Here is an 11633-nt window from a genome sequence, read left to right on the forward strand (position 1 = left end):
TTGAGGTGTCTGTCCCTGACTGAGATGCATATGTTCAAGAATGAGACTGATTCTAAAGAGTAGTCCATGGTAAGTCTGATGGTGGGATGAAACCTGTTGATATCACTATGTAGTTGTTTCAGTGATTCCTTGCCATGAGTCCAAAGGCAGAAAATGTTGTCAATGTATCTGGTTTACAGGAGATAGTAGAAACTGCAGATGCTGGAGAATCTGAGATAACAAGGCATAGAGCTGGATGAACACAGCAGGACAAGCAGCATCAAAGGAGCAGGAAAGCTGACGTTTCGGGCCTGAAGAAGGGTCTAGGCCTGAAACGTTAGCCTTCCTGCTTGGCCTGCTGTGTTCATCCAGCTCTACACCTTGTTATCTGGTTTATAGCATTGGTCGGAGGCTCTGCGCAGTGCATGTACCAGTGCATGAAAATGTTGGCATATGGGGGAGTAAACCTGTGTTCTGTGTGTCTGGATGATGAACTGGTTGTCGGATGTGAAGGCATTGCGGTTGAGCATAAAGCAGATAAATTCTAGGACGCCGTCTGGAACAAACTGTCAGTTGTTGGTTAAAATAGTATCAGAGATAATGGGAACTGCAGATGCTGGAGATTCCAAGATAATAAGATGTGAGGCTGGATGAACACAGCAGGCCAAGCAGCATCTCAGGAGCACAAAAGCTGACGTTTCGGGCCGAGACCCTTCATCAGAGAGGGGGATGGGGGGAGGGAACTGGAATAAATAGGGAGAGAGGGGGAGGAGGACCGAAGATGGAGAGTAAAGAAGATAGGTGGAGAGAGTGTAGGTGGGGAGGTAGGGAGGGGATAGGTCAGTCCAGGGAAGACGGACAGGTCAAGGAGGTGGGATGAGGTTAGTAGGTAGCTGGGGGTGCGGCTTGGGGTGGGAGGAAGGGATGGGTGAGAGGAAGAACCGGTTAGGGAGGCAGAGACAGGTTGGACTGGTTTTGGGATGCAGTGGGTGGGGGGGAAGAGCTGGGCTGGTTGTGTGGTGGTGGGGGGAGGGGATGAACTGGGCTGGTTTAGGGATGCAGTAGAGGAAGGGGAGATTTTGAAACTGGTGAAGTCCACATTGATACCATTAGGCTGCAGGGTTCCCAGGCGGAATATGAGCTGCTGTTCCTGCAACCTTCGGGTGGCATCATTGTGGCACTGCAGGAGGCCCATGATGGACATGTCATCAAGAGAATGGGAGGGGGAGTGGAAATGGTTTGCGACTGGGAGGTGCAGTTGTTTGTTGCGAACTGAGCGGAGGTGTTCTGCAAAGCGGTCCCCAAGCCTCCGCTTGGTTTCCCCAATGTAGAGGAAGCCGCACCGGGTACAGTGGATGCAGTATACCACATTGGCAGATGTGCAGGTGAACCTCTGCTTAATGTGGAATGTCATCTTGGGGCCTGGGATGGGGGTGAGGGAGGAGGTGTGGGGACAAGTGTAGCATTTCCTGCGGTTGCAGGGGAAGGTGCCGGGTGTGGTGGGGTTGGAGGGCAGTGTGGAGCGAACAAGGGAGTCACGGAGAGAGTGGTCTCTCCGGAAAGCAGACAGGGGAGGGGATGGAAAAATGTCTTGGGTGGTGGGGTCGGATTGTAAATGGCGGAAGTGTCGGAGGATAATGCGTTGTATCTGGAGGTTGGTAGGGTGGTGTGTGAGAACGAGGGGGATCCTCTTGGGGCGGTTGTGGCGGGGGCGGGGTGTGAGGGATGTGTCGCGGGAAATGCGGGAGACGCGGTCAAGGGCGTTCTCGATCACCGTGGGGGGAAAGTTGCGGTTTTTCCTTAAAGAACTTGGACATCTGGGATGTGCGTGAGTGGAATGTCTTATCGTGGGAGCAGATGATCCCCTCCCCTGTCTGCTTTCCGGAGAGACCACTCTCTCCGTGACTCCCTTGTTCGCTCCACACTGCCCTCCAACCCCACCACACCCGGCACCTTCCCCTGCAACCGCAGGAAATGCTACACTTGTCCCCACACCTCCTCCCTCACCCCTATCCCAGGCCCCAAGTTGACATTCCACATTAAGCAGAGGTTCACCTGCACATCTGCCAATGTGGTATACTGCATCCACTGTACCCGGTGCGGCTTCCTCTACATTGGGGAAACCAAGCGGAGGCTTGGGGACCGCTTTGCAGAACACCTCCGCTCAGTTCGCAACAAACAACTGCACCTCCCAGTCGCAAACCATTTCCACTCCCCCTCCCATTCTCTTGATGACATGTCCATCATGGGCCTCCTGCACTGCCACAATGATGCCACCCGAAGGTTGCAGGAACAGCAACTCATATTCCGCCTGGGAACCCTGCAGCCATATGGTATCAATGTGGACTTCACCAGTTTCAAAATCTCCCCTTCTCCTACTGCATCCCTAAACCAGCCCAGTTCGTCCCCTCCCCCCACTGCACCACACAACCAGCCCAGCTCCTCCACTCCACCCACTGCATCCCAAAACCAGTCCAACCTGTCTCTGCCTCCCTAACCGGTTCTTCCTCTCACCCATCCCTTCCTCCCACCCCAAGCCGCACCCCCAGCTACCTACTAACCTCATCCCACCTCCTTGTCCTGTCCGTCTTCCCTGGACTGACCTATCCCCTCCCTACCTCCCCACCTATACTCTCTCCACCTATCTTCTTTACTCTCCATCTTCGGTCCTCCTCCCCCTCTCTCCCTATTTATTCCAGAACCCTCTCCCCATCCCCCTCTCTGATGAAGGGTCTAGGCCCGAAACGTCAGCTTTTGTGCTCCTGAGGTGCTGCTTGGCCTGCTGTGTTCATCCAGCCTCACATTTTATTATCTTGTCAGTTGTTGGTGTTGAATACTGAGGCCGTTGCAGAGATACTGTCATTGTGGGGGATGTGCTGAAATAGAGTGCTGAAATGTCCACTGGGACAAGGAATGTTCCTGGTTCAACTGGTCTGTTGGTGCTCAGCTCCTGTAAGAAACCTGTAGTGTTGTGACAGAAGCTGGGGGTTACTGTACAATGGGTTTCACCGCCTACCCTATCCTATCCCTGCAGTTCCCAGCCTAGATGCAATGGGCAATTTTAGCATGGCCAATGGTCTTGATATTTTCTCATGACTCTGGTGTACTGCTAAAACCTTGATCTCAAGGCAGTGGCTTGGCAGAAATTCTGGGATTGGCATACTGATCCCCCGGTGAACCCTCCCTATTATCGATCAGTATCCCCCCCGGTGAACCCTCCCTATTATCGATCAGTATCCCCCCCCCCCCGCCCCGGTGAACCCTCCGTATTATCGATCAGTATCCCCCCCCCCCGGTGAACCCTCCCTATTATCGATCAGTATCCTCCGCCCCCCGGTGAACCCTCCCTATTATCGATCAGTATCCCCCCGGTGAACCCTCCCTATTATCGATCAGTATCCCCCCCCCCCCCGCCCCGGTGAACCCTCCGTATTATCGATCAGTATCCCCCCCCCCCGGTGAACCCTCCCTATTATCGATCAGTATCCCCCCCGGTGAACCCTCCCTATTATCGATCAGTATCCCCCCCTCCCCAGTGAACCCTCCCTATTATCGATCAGTATCATCCCCCCCCCGGTGAACCCTCCCTATTATCGATCAGTATCCTCCGCCCCCCAGTGAACCCTCCCTATTATCGATCAGTATCATCCCCCCCCCGGTGAACCCTCCCTATTATCGATCAGTATCATCCCCCCCCCCCGGTGAACCCTCCCTATTATCGATCAGTATCATCCCCCCCCCGGTGAACCCTCCCTATTATCGATCAGTATCCCCCCCCCCCCAGTGAACCCTCCCTATTATCGATCAGTATCCCCCCCCCACCCCAGTGAACCCTCCGTATTATCGATCAGTATCTCCCCCCCACCCCGGTGAACCCTCCCTATTATCGATCAGTATCCCCCCCCCGCCCCGGTGAACCCTCCGTATTATCGATCAGTATCTCCCCCCCGCCCCGGTGAACCCACCCTATTATCGATCAGTATCTCCCCCCCACCCCAGTGAACCCTCCGTATTATCGATCAGTATCTCCCCCCCGCCCCGGTGAACCCACCCTATTATCGATCAGTATCTCCCCCCCACCCCAGTGAACCCACCCTATTATCGATCAGTATCTCCCCCCCACCCCGGTGAACCCTCCGTATTATCGATCAGTATCCCCCCCGCCCCGGTGAACCCACCGTATTATCGATCAGTATCTCCCCCCCGCCCCGGTGAACCCTCCCTATTATCGATCAGTATCTCCCCCCCGCCCCGGTGAACCCTCCGTATTATCGATCAGTATCTCCCCCCCACCCCAGTGAACCCTCCGTATTATCGATCAGTATCTCCCCCCCACCCCAGTGAACCCTCCCTATTATCGATCAGTATCTCCCCCCCGCCCCGGTGAACCCTCCCTATTATCGATCAGTATCTCCCCCCCGCCCCGGTGAACCCTCCGTATTATCGATCAGTATCTCCCCCCCGCCCCGGTGAACCCACCGTATTATCGATCAGTATCTCCCCCCCGCCCCGGTGAACCCTCCGTATTATCGATCAGTATCTCCCCCCCCGCCCCGGTGAACCCTCCGTATTATCGATTATTCCGCCCTGTTTGGTGATGGAGCCCATTACCTGTTTGTTGCCCCTGGGTGATTTTCTCTCTTTAAAGCATCGCTGTCTCCTGTGGGCCGCAGACCCCGGGACCCCCGCACTGTTCGCTTTGTACGCACGCCCTTCCCAGTGCCCGGCTCCGGGGTGTCAAGCCCTCCGCCACAGGCCGACTCCTTCACTAGGCCCCGTCACTATGGTGACGGGGCCAGGCGCAGACTCGGTCTGCTTGGGCGCAGGGCGCTTGCGCGCTCCGCTCCCCGCTCCGCCTGCCTGGTTACTATGGCGACAGGGGCGCGGCGCGCGCACTGTCTGCCTCGGTGGAGGGCGCATGCGTGGCCTGCCTTGCCTTCCCAGGCGGGGTCACTGGTGTGACGAGGCACGCCGCCTCCTCCCTACCCACAATGCCCCGCGCCGCCGCCTTTGCCCACATTGTGGTTGCATTGTGGGTACAGGTTACCCTCCCTCAGTCACAGAGACAGGGTCAGAGGTAGCCCCTGGCTCACAGAGCCCAAACCCACATTGAGGTCAAACATGCAGCAATGTGGTGACATTGATACCATAAGACTTAGGAGTGGAAGTAAGGCCATTCAGCCCATCAAGTCAACTCCGCCATTTAAATCATTGCTGATGGGCATTTCAACTCCACTTCCCTGCTCTCTCCCTGTAGCCCTTGATTCCTTGTGAGATCGAGAATTTGTCGATCTCTGCCTTGAAGGCATCCAACGTCCCGGCCTCCACTGCGCTCTGCGGCAATGAATTCACAAGCTCTGGCTGGGTACCTACTCCCCACACCAGGCTGGAGTGTCACTCAGCCCCAGCTCTCTCATTTTCTCCGTGTTACCCCTTCTTATTCATTCGTAGGTTATCGGTGTGACTGTCCGGCTCCAACATTTATTGCCCCCTCCCTAGTTGCCCCTTGAGAAGGTGGGGGTGAGCTGCCTTCTTGAACCGCTGCAGTCCGTGTGCTGTGGGTTGACCCCCACTGCCCTTAGGGAGGGAATTCCAGGATTTTGACCCAATGACACTGTCCACAATACCACCTATTTCAGTGTCATCTGCAAACTTACGATTCATGCCTTGTACATTCTCCTCCAAATCATTGCTATAGATAACAAACAGCAATGGGCCCAGCACTGCCCCCCCCCCGCCAAGTACACCACTAGTCACAGGCCTCCAGTCCAACAAGCATCCCCCCAGTATTACCCTCTGCTTCCGACCATCAATCCAAATGTGTATCCAATTTGCCAGCTCTCCCTGGATTCCATGCGATCTAAACTTCCAGAGCAGCTTACCACTTACTAAAGGCCTTACTGAATTCCATGCAGACACGTCGACTGCCCTACGCCATCAACCTTCCTGGTCACTTCATCAAAGAGCTCTAACCAATTTGTGAGGCTATGATCTTCCACACACAAAGCCATGCTGACTGCTCCTAATGAAACCCTGTCTTTCCAAATGCATGCATATCTTATCCGTCAGAATGTTCTCAAGTGACTTAGCTGCCACAAATCTGAAGCTGACTGATCTATAATTCCCAGGTTTTTCTTTGCAGCCCTACTTGAATAAGGGCGCAACATTCCCTACCCTCCAGTCTTCCGGGACCTCATCTGTGGCGAACACTGATGCAAATATATCAGTCAGGGCCCCCGCAATTTCCTCAATAACCTCTCGCAGGGTTTTTGGATATATCTGGTCAGGACCAGGAGATTTATCCACCTTTGTACATTCTAACACTCCCAACACTCCCTGTACTGTGATAGGGACTGTCCCAAGATATTTCCACTAACTTCCCCAGTTCCCAAATTTTTCCTGTCTTTTTGCACAGTAAACACACAGGGAGAAATATTCATTAGGTATCTCACTCATCTCCTGCTGTTCCACAGATACATATCCACTTTGGTCCTTGAGGGGCTGTATTCTGTCTCTAGTTAGAACATAGAACAGTACAGCACAGAACAGGCACTTCAGCCTACGATGTTGTGCCGACCGATTCCTTTTCGTTTAATATATATAAAGAATCTCTTTGTATTCACTGTAATCTTCTCAGCCAAAGCCATCTCATGCCCCCTTTCGCCCTCCTGATTTCCTTCTTCAGTAAACTCCTCTATCTCCCTATATAACTGCAGGGATTCCCTCGATCCCAGCTGCCTGCTCCTGAGCGACACTTCCTTTTTATCCCTTGGTCAAAGCCTCAATATCTCATCATCCAGTATTCCCTACTCTAGCCTTGCCCTCACCCTCACAGGAATATATAGGCCTTGAACTCTAGCTATCATACTTTCAATGGTCTCCCACTTGCCTGATGTCCCTTTTGTCTGCAAACAAACTACTCCAATCACCCCCTGCAAGCTTCTGTCTAATTCCATCAAAATTCACCTTGCCCCAGTTTAGAACTTGAACCTGTGGACCAGTTTTTTTGTCTTTTTCCATAACTGCTTTAAAATTAATAGAACTATGGTCACAGGTCCCTGTGTACTCCCTCTCTGTTACCTCCGGCACCTGTCCTGCCCTATTTCCCAACAGTAAGTCGGGTTTTGCTCCTGACCCTCTATGTACTGCTTGAGGCAAGCTCCCTGAACACACTTAATAAATTCCACCCCATCTAAGCCCTTAACACAACGGCAGAGCCAGTCTATGTTAGGAAAATTAAAACCCCTCACTATGACAATCCTGTTTCTCCTGCAAGTCTCCCCCAATCTCCCTGCATATTTGTTCCTCTAATTCCCATTGACTATTTGGGGGCCTGCAGTAGAACCCCAATAACATCACCGTCCCCTTCTTATTTCTTAGTCCCACCCACAAAGCCTCACTGGATGATCCCTCAGTTATTTCAACTCTGACTCAGGCTGTGATACGCCCCTTAATCAAAAATGTGCCTCCCCCTTCCCTCTTTCCTCCATCCCTCTCCTGCTTAAAGTACCCGTACCCAGGTACATTAAGCTGCCAGTCCTGTCCCTCCCTTAGCCATGTCTCTGTAATGGCTATAATATCCCAGCCCTATGTACCTATCCACGCCCTGAGTTCATCGGCCTTACCTGTCAGCCCTCTTGCACTGAAATATGAGCAATTTAATCCAAACGCATTCCTCGCTCCCTCCTGTTCCAGCCTGACCTGCCCTTTCAACTTGCTACTTCTGATTCCTGTAAGTCCTTCCAGCCTCGCACTTGCCTCCCCACTGGTGAGAATCCCAAACCCCACCACCACCACAATCTAGTTTAAACCCTCCGTTGTAGCTCTAGCAAATCTGCCCGCCAGGATTTTGGTCCCCTCCGGTTCAGGTGCTACCTGTTCCTCTGGAACAGTCACCTCTGTCCCAGAAAAGACCCTAATGATCCAGGAATCTGAATCCCTACCTCCTGTATCCATTCTTTCGTCAAGGTTTCATCTGCTATGTCCTCCTTACCCTCACCAGCACATGACACTGCAAGTAATCTGGTGATTACCACCTGCAAGGTCCTGGTTTTTAACTTCTTTTTTTCCCCCCAGCTCTATAGAATCACTCCTCAGGACCTTATCCCTTTTTCTTCTTATCTCATTTGTGCCAATGTGCACGATGACTTGCAGCCGATCACCCCCCTCCTTGAGAATGTTAGGCAGCGGCTCCGAGACGTCCTTGACCCTGGCACCCAGGAAGCAACACGGTATCCTGGATTCCCATCTGCAGGCACCAAATCTCCTGTCTGTCCCCCTATTTATCCAGTCTCTGATCACTAAGGTCCTGTTTACCTTTACCCTTTCCCTCCGTACCCCAGAGCCAGTCCTAGTGCCACTACCCCGGCTACTGGTGCTTTCCTCAATCTGCCATCGCACCCCCCCAACCACCCCCAACGACATCCAAAACCGTCTACTTGTCTTTGAGGGAATGGCGCATGGAATTCCTGCCACTCTGCCTCCTGTCTTAGCCTTTCCTTATGGTCATCCAGCTCCTCTTTGCCTGTACCTGAGGTGTGACCACCTCACTAAAACTGTTATCTGTGATGGGGTCAGCATCTCAGATGATGCTGAGCACATCCCGCTCCTGCTCCCGCTCCCGCTCCCTTACATGGTCTCCCAGGAGGTGTAGCTGGCCCTCTTCCCACAGGGGTAGTCATCACTGACGATGAAGTCTCCCTGATCTCCCACATTCTGCAGGAGGAGCATGTCACTGACTTAACTACCGTCTCAAATGCTCTAAGATTAAATAGGAAAGTTTAAAAGAACTTTATTTGAATTTACCTGCACTTTTTGCTGAGCCAAAACCTTACATCTTACTGTGCTACCAACAAATTTTCAATGGCATGCCTTTTTCACCCTTATTTTTTTTTTTGGTCAGAGGAGTTGGGAGGGAGGGAAACACTGCATTGATGTACTGTTTGGGCCTTGATACCAGGCCCATGGCAATCCTCTCCTCTGTGTAGGTGATTGCTCCCAGGCTCTGATGTCTGTGCCAAAGTGATGCCTCTTCCTCCGAGTTGCCCTCCGCTGGATGCGTCCTATGAAACCTTTCATATTCATGTACGAGTCCAAATGTCTTAAATACTGTAACTGCATGACATTTACCACTTCCTCTGGCAGTTCATTCCACACACACACACACACACACCACTCCCTGTCTGAAAAAGCCCCTCAGGTTTTTTTTTCAAATCTTTCCCCTCTCACCTTAAACCTGTGCCCTCTAGCTTTGGACTTTCCTACCCTGGGGGAAAAGACCTTCTCTATTCCCTCCATCCATGCCCCTAATGACATTATAAACCTCTATAAAGGTCACCCCTCAGCCTCCGATGCTTCAGGGGATAGGTCCCAGCCTATCCGCCCTCTCCTTATAACTCACAAACCAGTAACGTCCTAGTAAATCTTTGCTGTACCCTTTCCAATTCAATAGTATCATTCCTATAAGCGAGGAGGCAGGGATTGTACGCCATACACCAAACACTCCTTAACAATGTCCTGTACAACTGCAAAGTGATATTCCAACTCTTATACTCAATGCTGTGACCAATAACGGCAAACATTTTAAACCTCTCTGTCTACCTGTGGTGTCACTTGCAAGAAACCCAATGTCCCTGAACCCCACACTCCTCAGAGTCCTACTGTTGCCTGCTTCACTCCTGCCCTGGTTTGTATTACCAAAATGCAACACCTCACATTTACCTGCATCAAACTCCATCTGCCGTTGGTCCAGCTGATCAAGATCCCACAGCACTCTTAGATAACCTTCTTCATTGTCCACTATTCTGTCAGTTTTGGTGTCATCAGCAAACTTCCACCCATACCTCCTATATTCTCATCCAAACCATTCATATAACTGACAAACAACAATGGACCCAGCGCCAATCCTCCGGAACACCACGGGTCACAGGCCTCCAGTCTGAAAAATAACCCTCTACCACCAGCCGTTGCCTCCAACCATCAAGCCAATTGGCGAGCTTTCCCTGAATTGTCATGCTAACCAGTCCACTTTCTCTTCATGTATCAGTTACACCACGCCAGTAATCAGTCTGGTAAATCTATATCACTGTCCCTCCACTGCCTTCCTCATAGAAGGAGACAAAAACTGTACACAATACTTCAGGCATGGCCTCACCTGTACAATTACAGTAAGTAATCACTGCTGCTGTATTCTATTCCTCTCGCAATGAAAGCCAACGTACTATTTTACAGAGATGGTAAGAACTGTCTAAGCTAGAGTCAGGGATAACACGGTGTAGAGCTGGATGAACACAGCAGGCCAAGCAGCATCAGAGGAGCAGGAAAGCTGATGTTTCGGGTCAGGGCCCTTTGTACAGCAGGGAGATCCCCCAGACTGCTGTCCAGAGTGTACCTGTCAACTAATACCTTCAGTACCTTGCTCTTTGAGAGAGCTTGCTGTGTGCAAATTAGCTTCTGAAATAACCACACAGCACATTACAAATGCATTAGAACCACGGAATGGTTACAAACTGGAGCAGTAGTTCACCCTGTCCTGCTCTCCACCTTCTCTCTCATCGTCCAAATACTTCTCCTTCAAATCAAACAGTTGATTATGATTTCTATGAATGCCAAGTGAACCTGCCCCACCACACACTCAGACAGTACATTCCAGACCCTAAGGAACAGGCAGAGTCTGGCAATTCACATAGACCAGCATTGTAAGAGAAAGTGAGTCTCCTGCAGGGAGTGCTGCAGCTGGAAAACACAGAATGCTGGAAATGAAACAGCAGTCATGGCTTGGATGACTGTAAAATCAATTATGAGTTTATTTTCTTACAAAATTAATTGCTTTTGTTAATTTTAATCCGTTAAGAATGCCACTAAGTGGTAAATGATAACCTATAATGATCAGTAATAGATACCAGTGTGCATACCAGTGTGCATAATAGATAAAGCCTAAAAAATAAATCTACAAAATTAGATGTATGCAAATTTCTCACACAGTTTACACAATTGCTGATTGACAAAAGCTGCCATACTCAGAACCACAGCCTTTTCCTAACCCATCCCTCCATTCCAACTGTGGCCCTGCTGTCACAGCACTCGTCTCAAATCACTGATCCAGCAGCTGGTTTGGGGGGGGGGGGGGGGGGGGGGGGGGGGGGGGGGGGAGAGAAGATCCCACTGTCATTAATGGGGTTGGCAATACCCATTTAGCCTGACGCTAATCCCGAGCCCCTCTACCACTCGCTGCAATTCCCTTCCTGATTTCTACGTGTATCTCGCCTGTCTTCAATCAGAGAGATCGCTTCCCACAAACTCAACACTGAGCAGCAGCAGCAGGATCAGTAACTCCAGAGGCCCTCATAACTGAGTCTGATGCCATTCTTTCACTTATGGAATGTCCAGCACAGGGTTCGACAGGAGTAAGCCTCTCTCTATCCTTTTATACCTCAAGTATAGCTTCCTCTAACACTGCCCATCAAACACTCCCAGAGCAGTGACAAAGAGGAGCTACACTTCTATCCCCCCTTCAGTGTTGTGAATTTTCCCTTTCCTGGACAAACTATGCTTTAAAGTCAGAAACATGAATGCAAAATTGCCAATCAATGGGAACATAGAATGCTATGCCTCAATGAGTAGGAGACGGCTCATATCCCTGAGCCTGTGGTCCA

At 51.2% G+C, this 11633-nt stretch overlaps 2 protein-coding genes across 2 annotated transcripts in view; both read right to left on the bottom strand.

Moving 5' to 3' along the window:
- The window catches only part of ttc33 (tetratricopeptide repeat domain 33), a 97799-nt gene extending 92958 nt beyond the window's left edge, over window positions 1–4841 (bottom strand). The window contains exon 1 of the mRNA XM_048528232.1: window positions 4591–4841. The gene's annotated coding sequence lies outside the window, so the exon portion shown is untranslated. The remainder of the gene's footprint in view (window positions 1–4590) is intronic.
- A 3766-nt stretch (window positions 4842–8607) lies between these two features.
- The window catches only part of LOC125451204 (5'-AMP-activated protein kinase catalytic subunit alpha-1-like), a 21951-nt gene continuing 18925 nt past the window's right edge, over window positions 8608–11633 (bottom strand). The window contains exon 8 of the mRNA XM_059645019.1: window positions 8608–8694. Coding sequence (XP_059501002.1) covers window positions 8608–8694 — 87 coding nt within the window. The remainder of the gene's footprint in view (window positions 8695–11633) is intronic.

Source organism: Stegostoma tigrinum, chromosome 3 (assembly GCF_030684315.1).
Source record: "Stegostoma tigrinum isolate sSteTig4 chromosome 3, sSteTig4.hap1, whole genome shotgun sequence".
Classification (NCBI taxonomy): domain Eukaryota; kingdom Metazoa; phylum Chordata; class Chondrichthyes; order Orectolobiformes; family Stegostomatidae; genus Stegostoma; species Stegostoma tigrinum.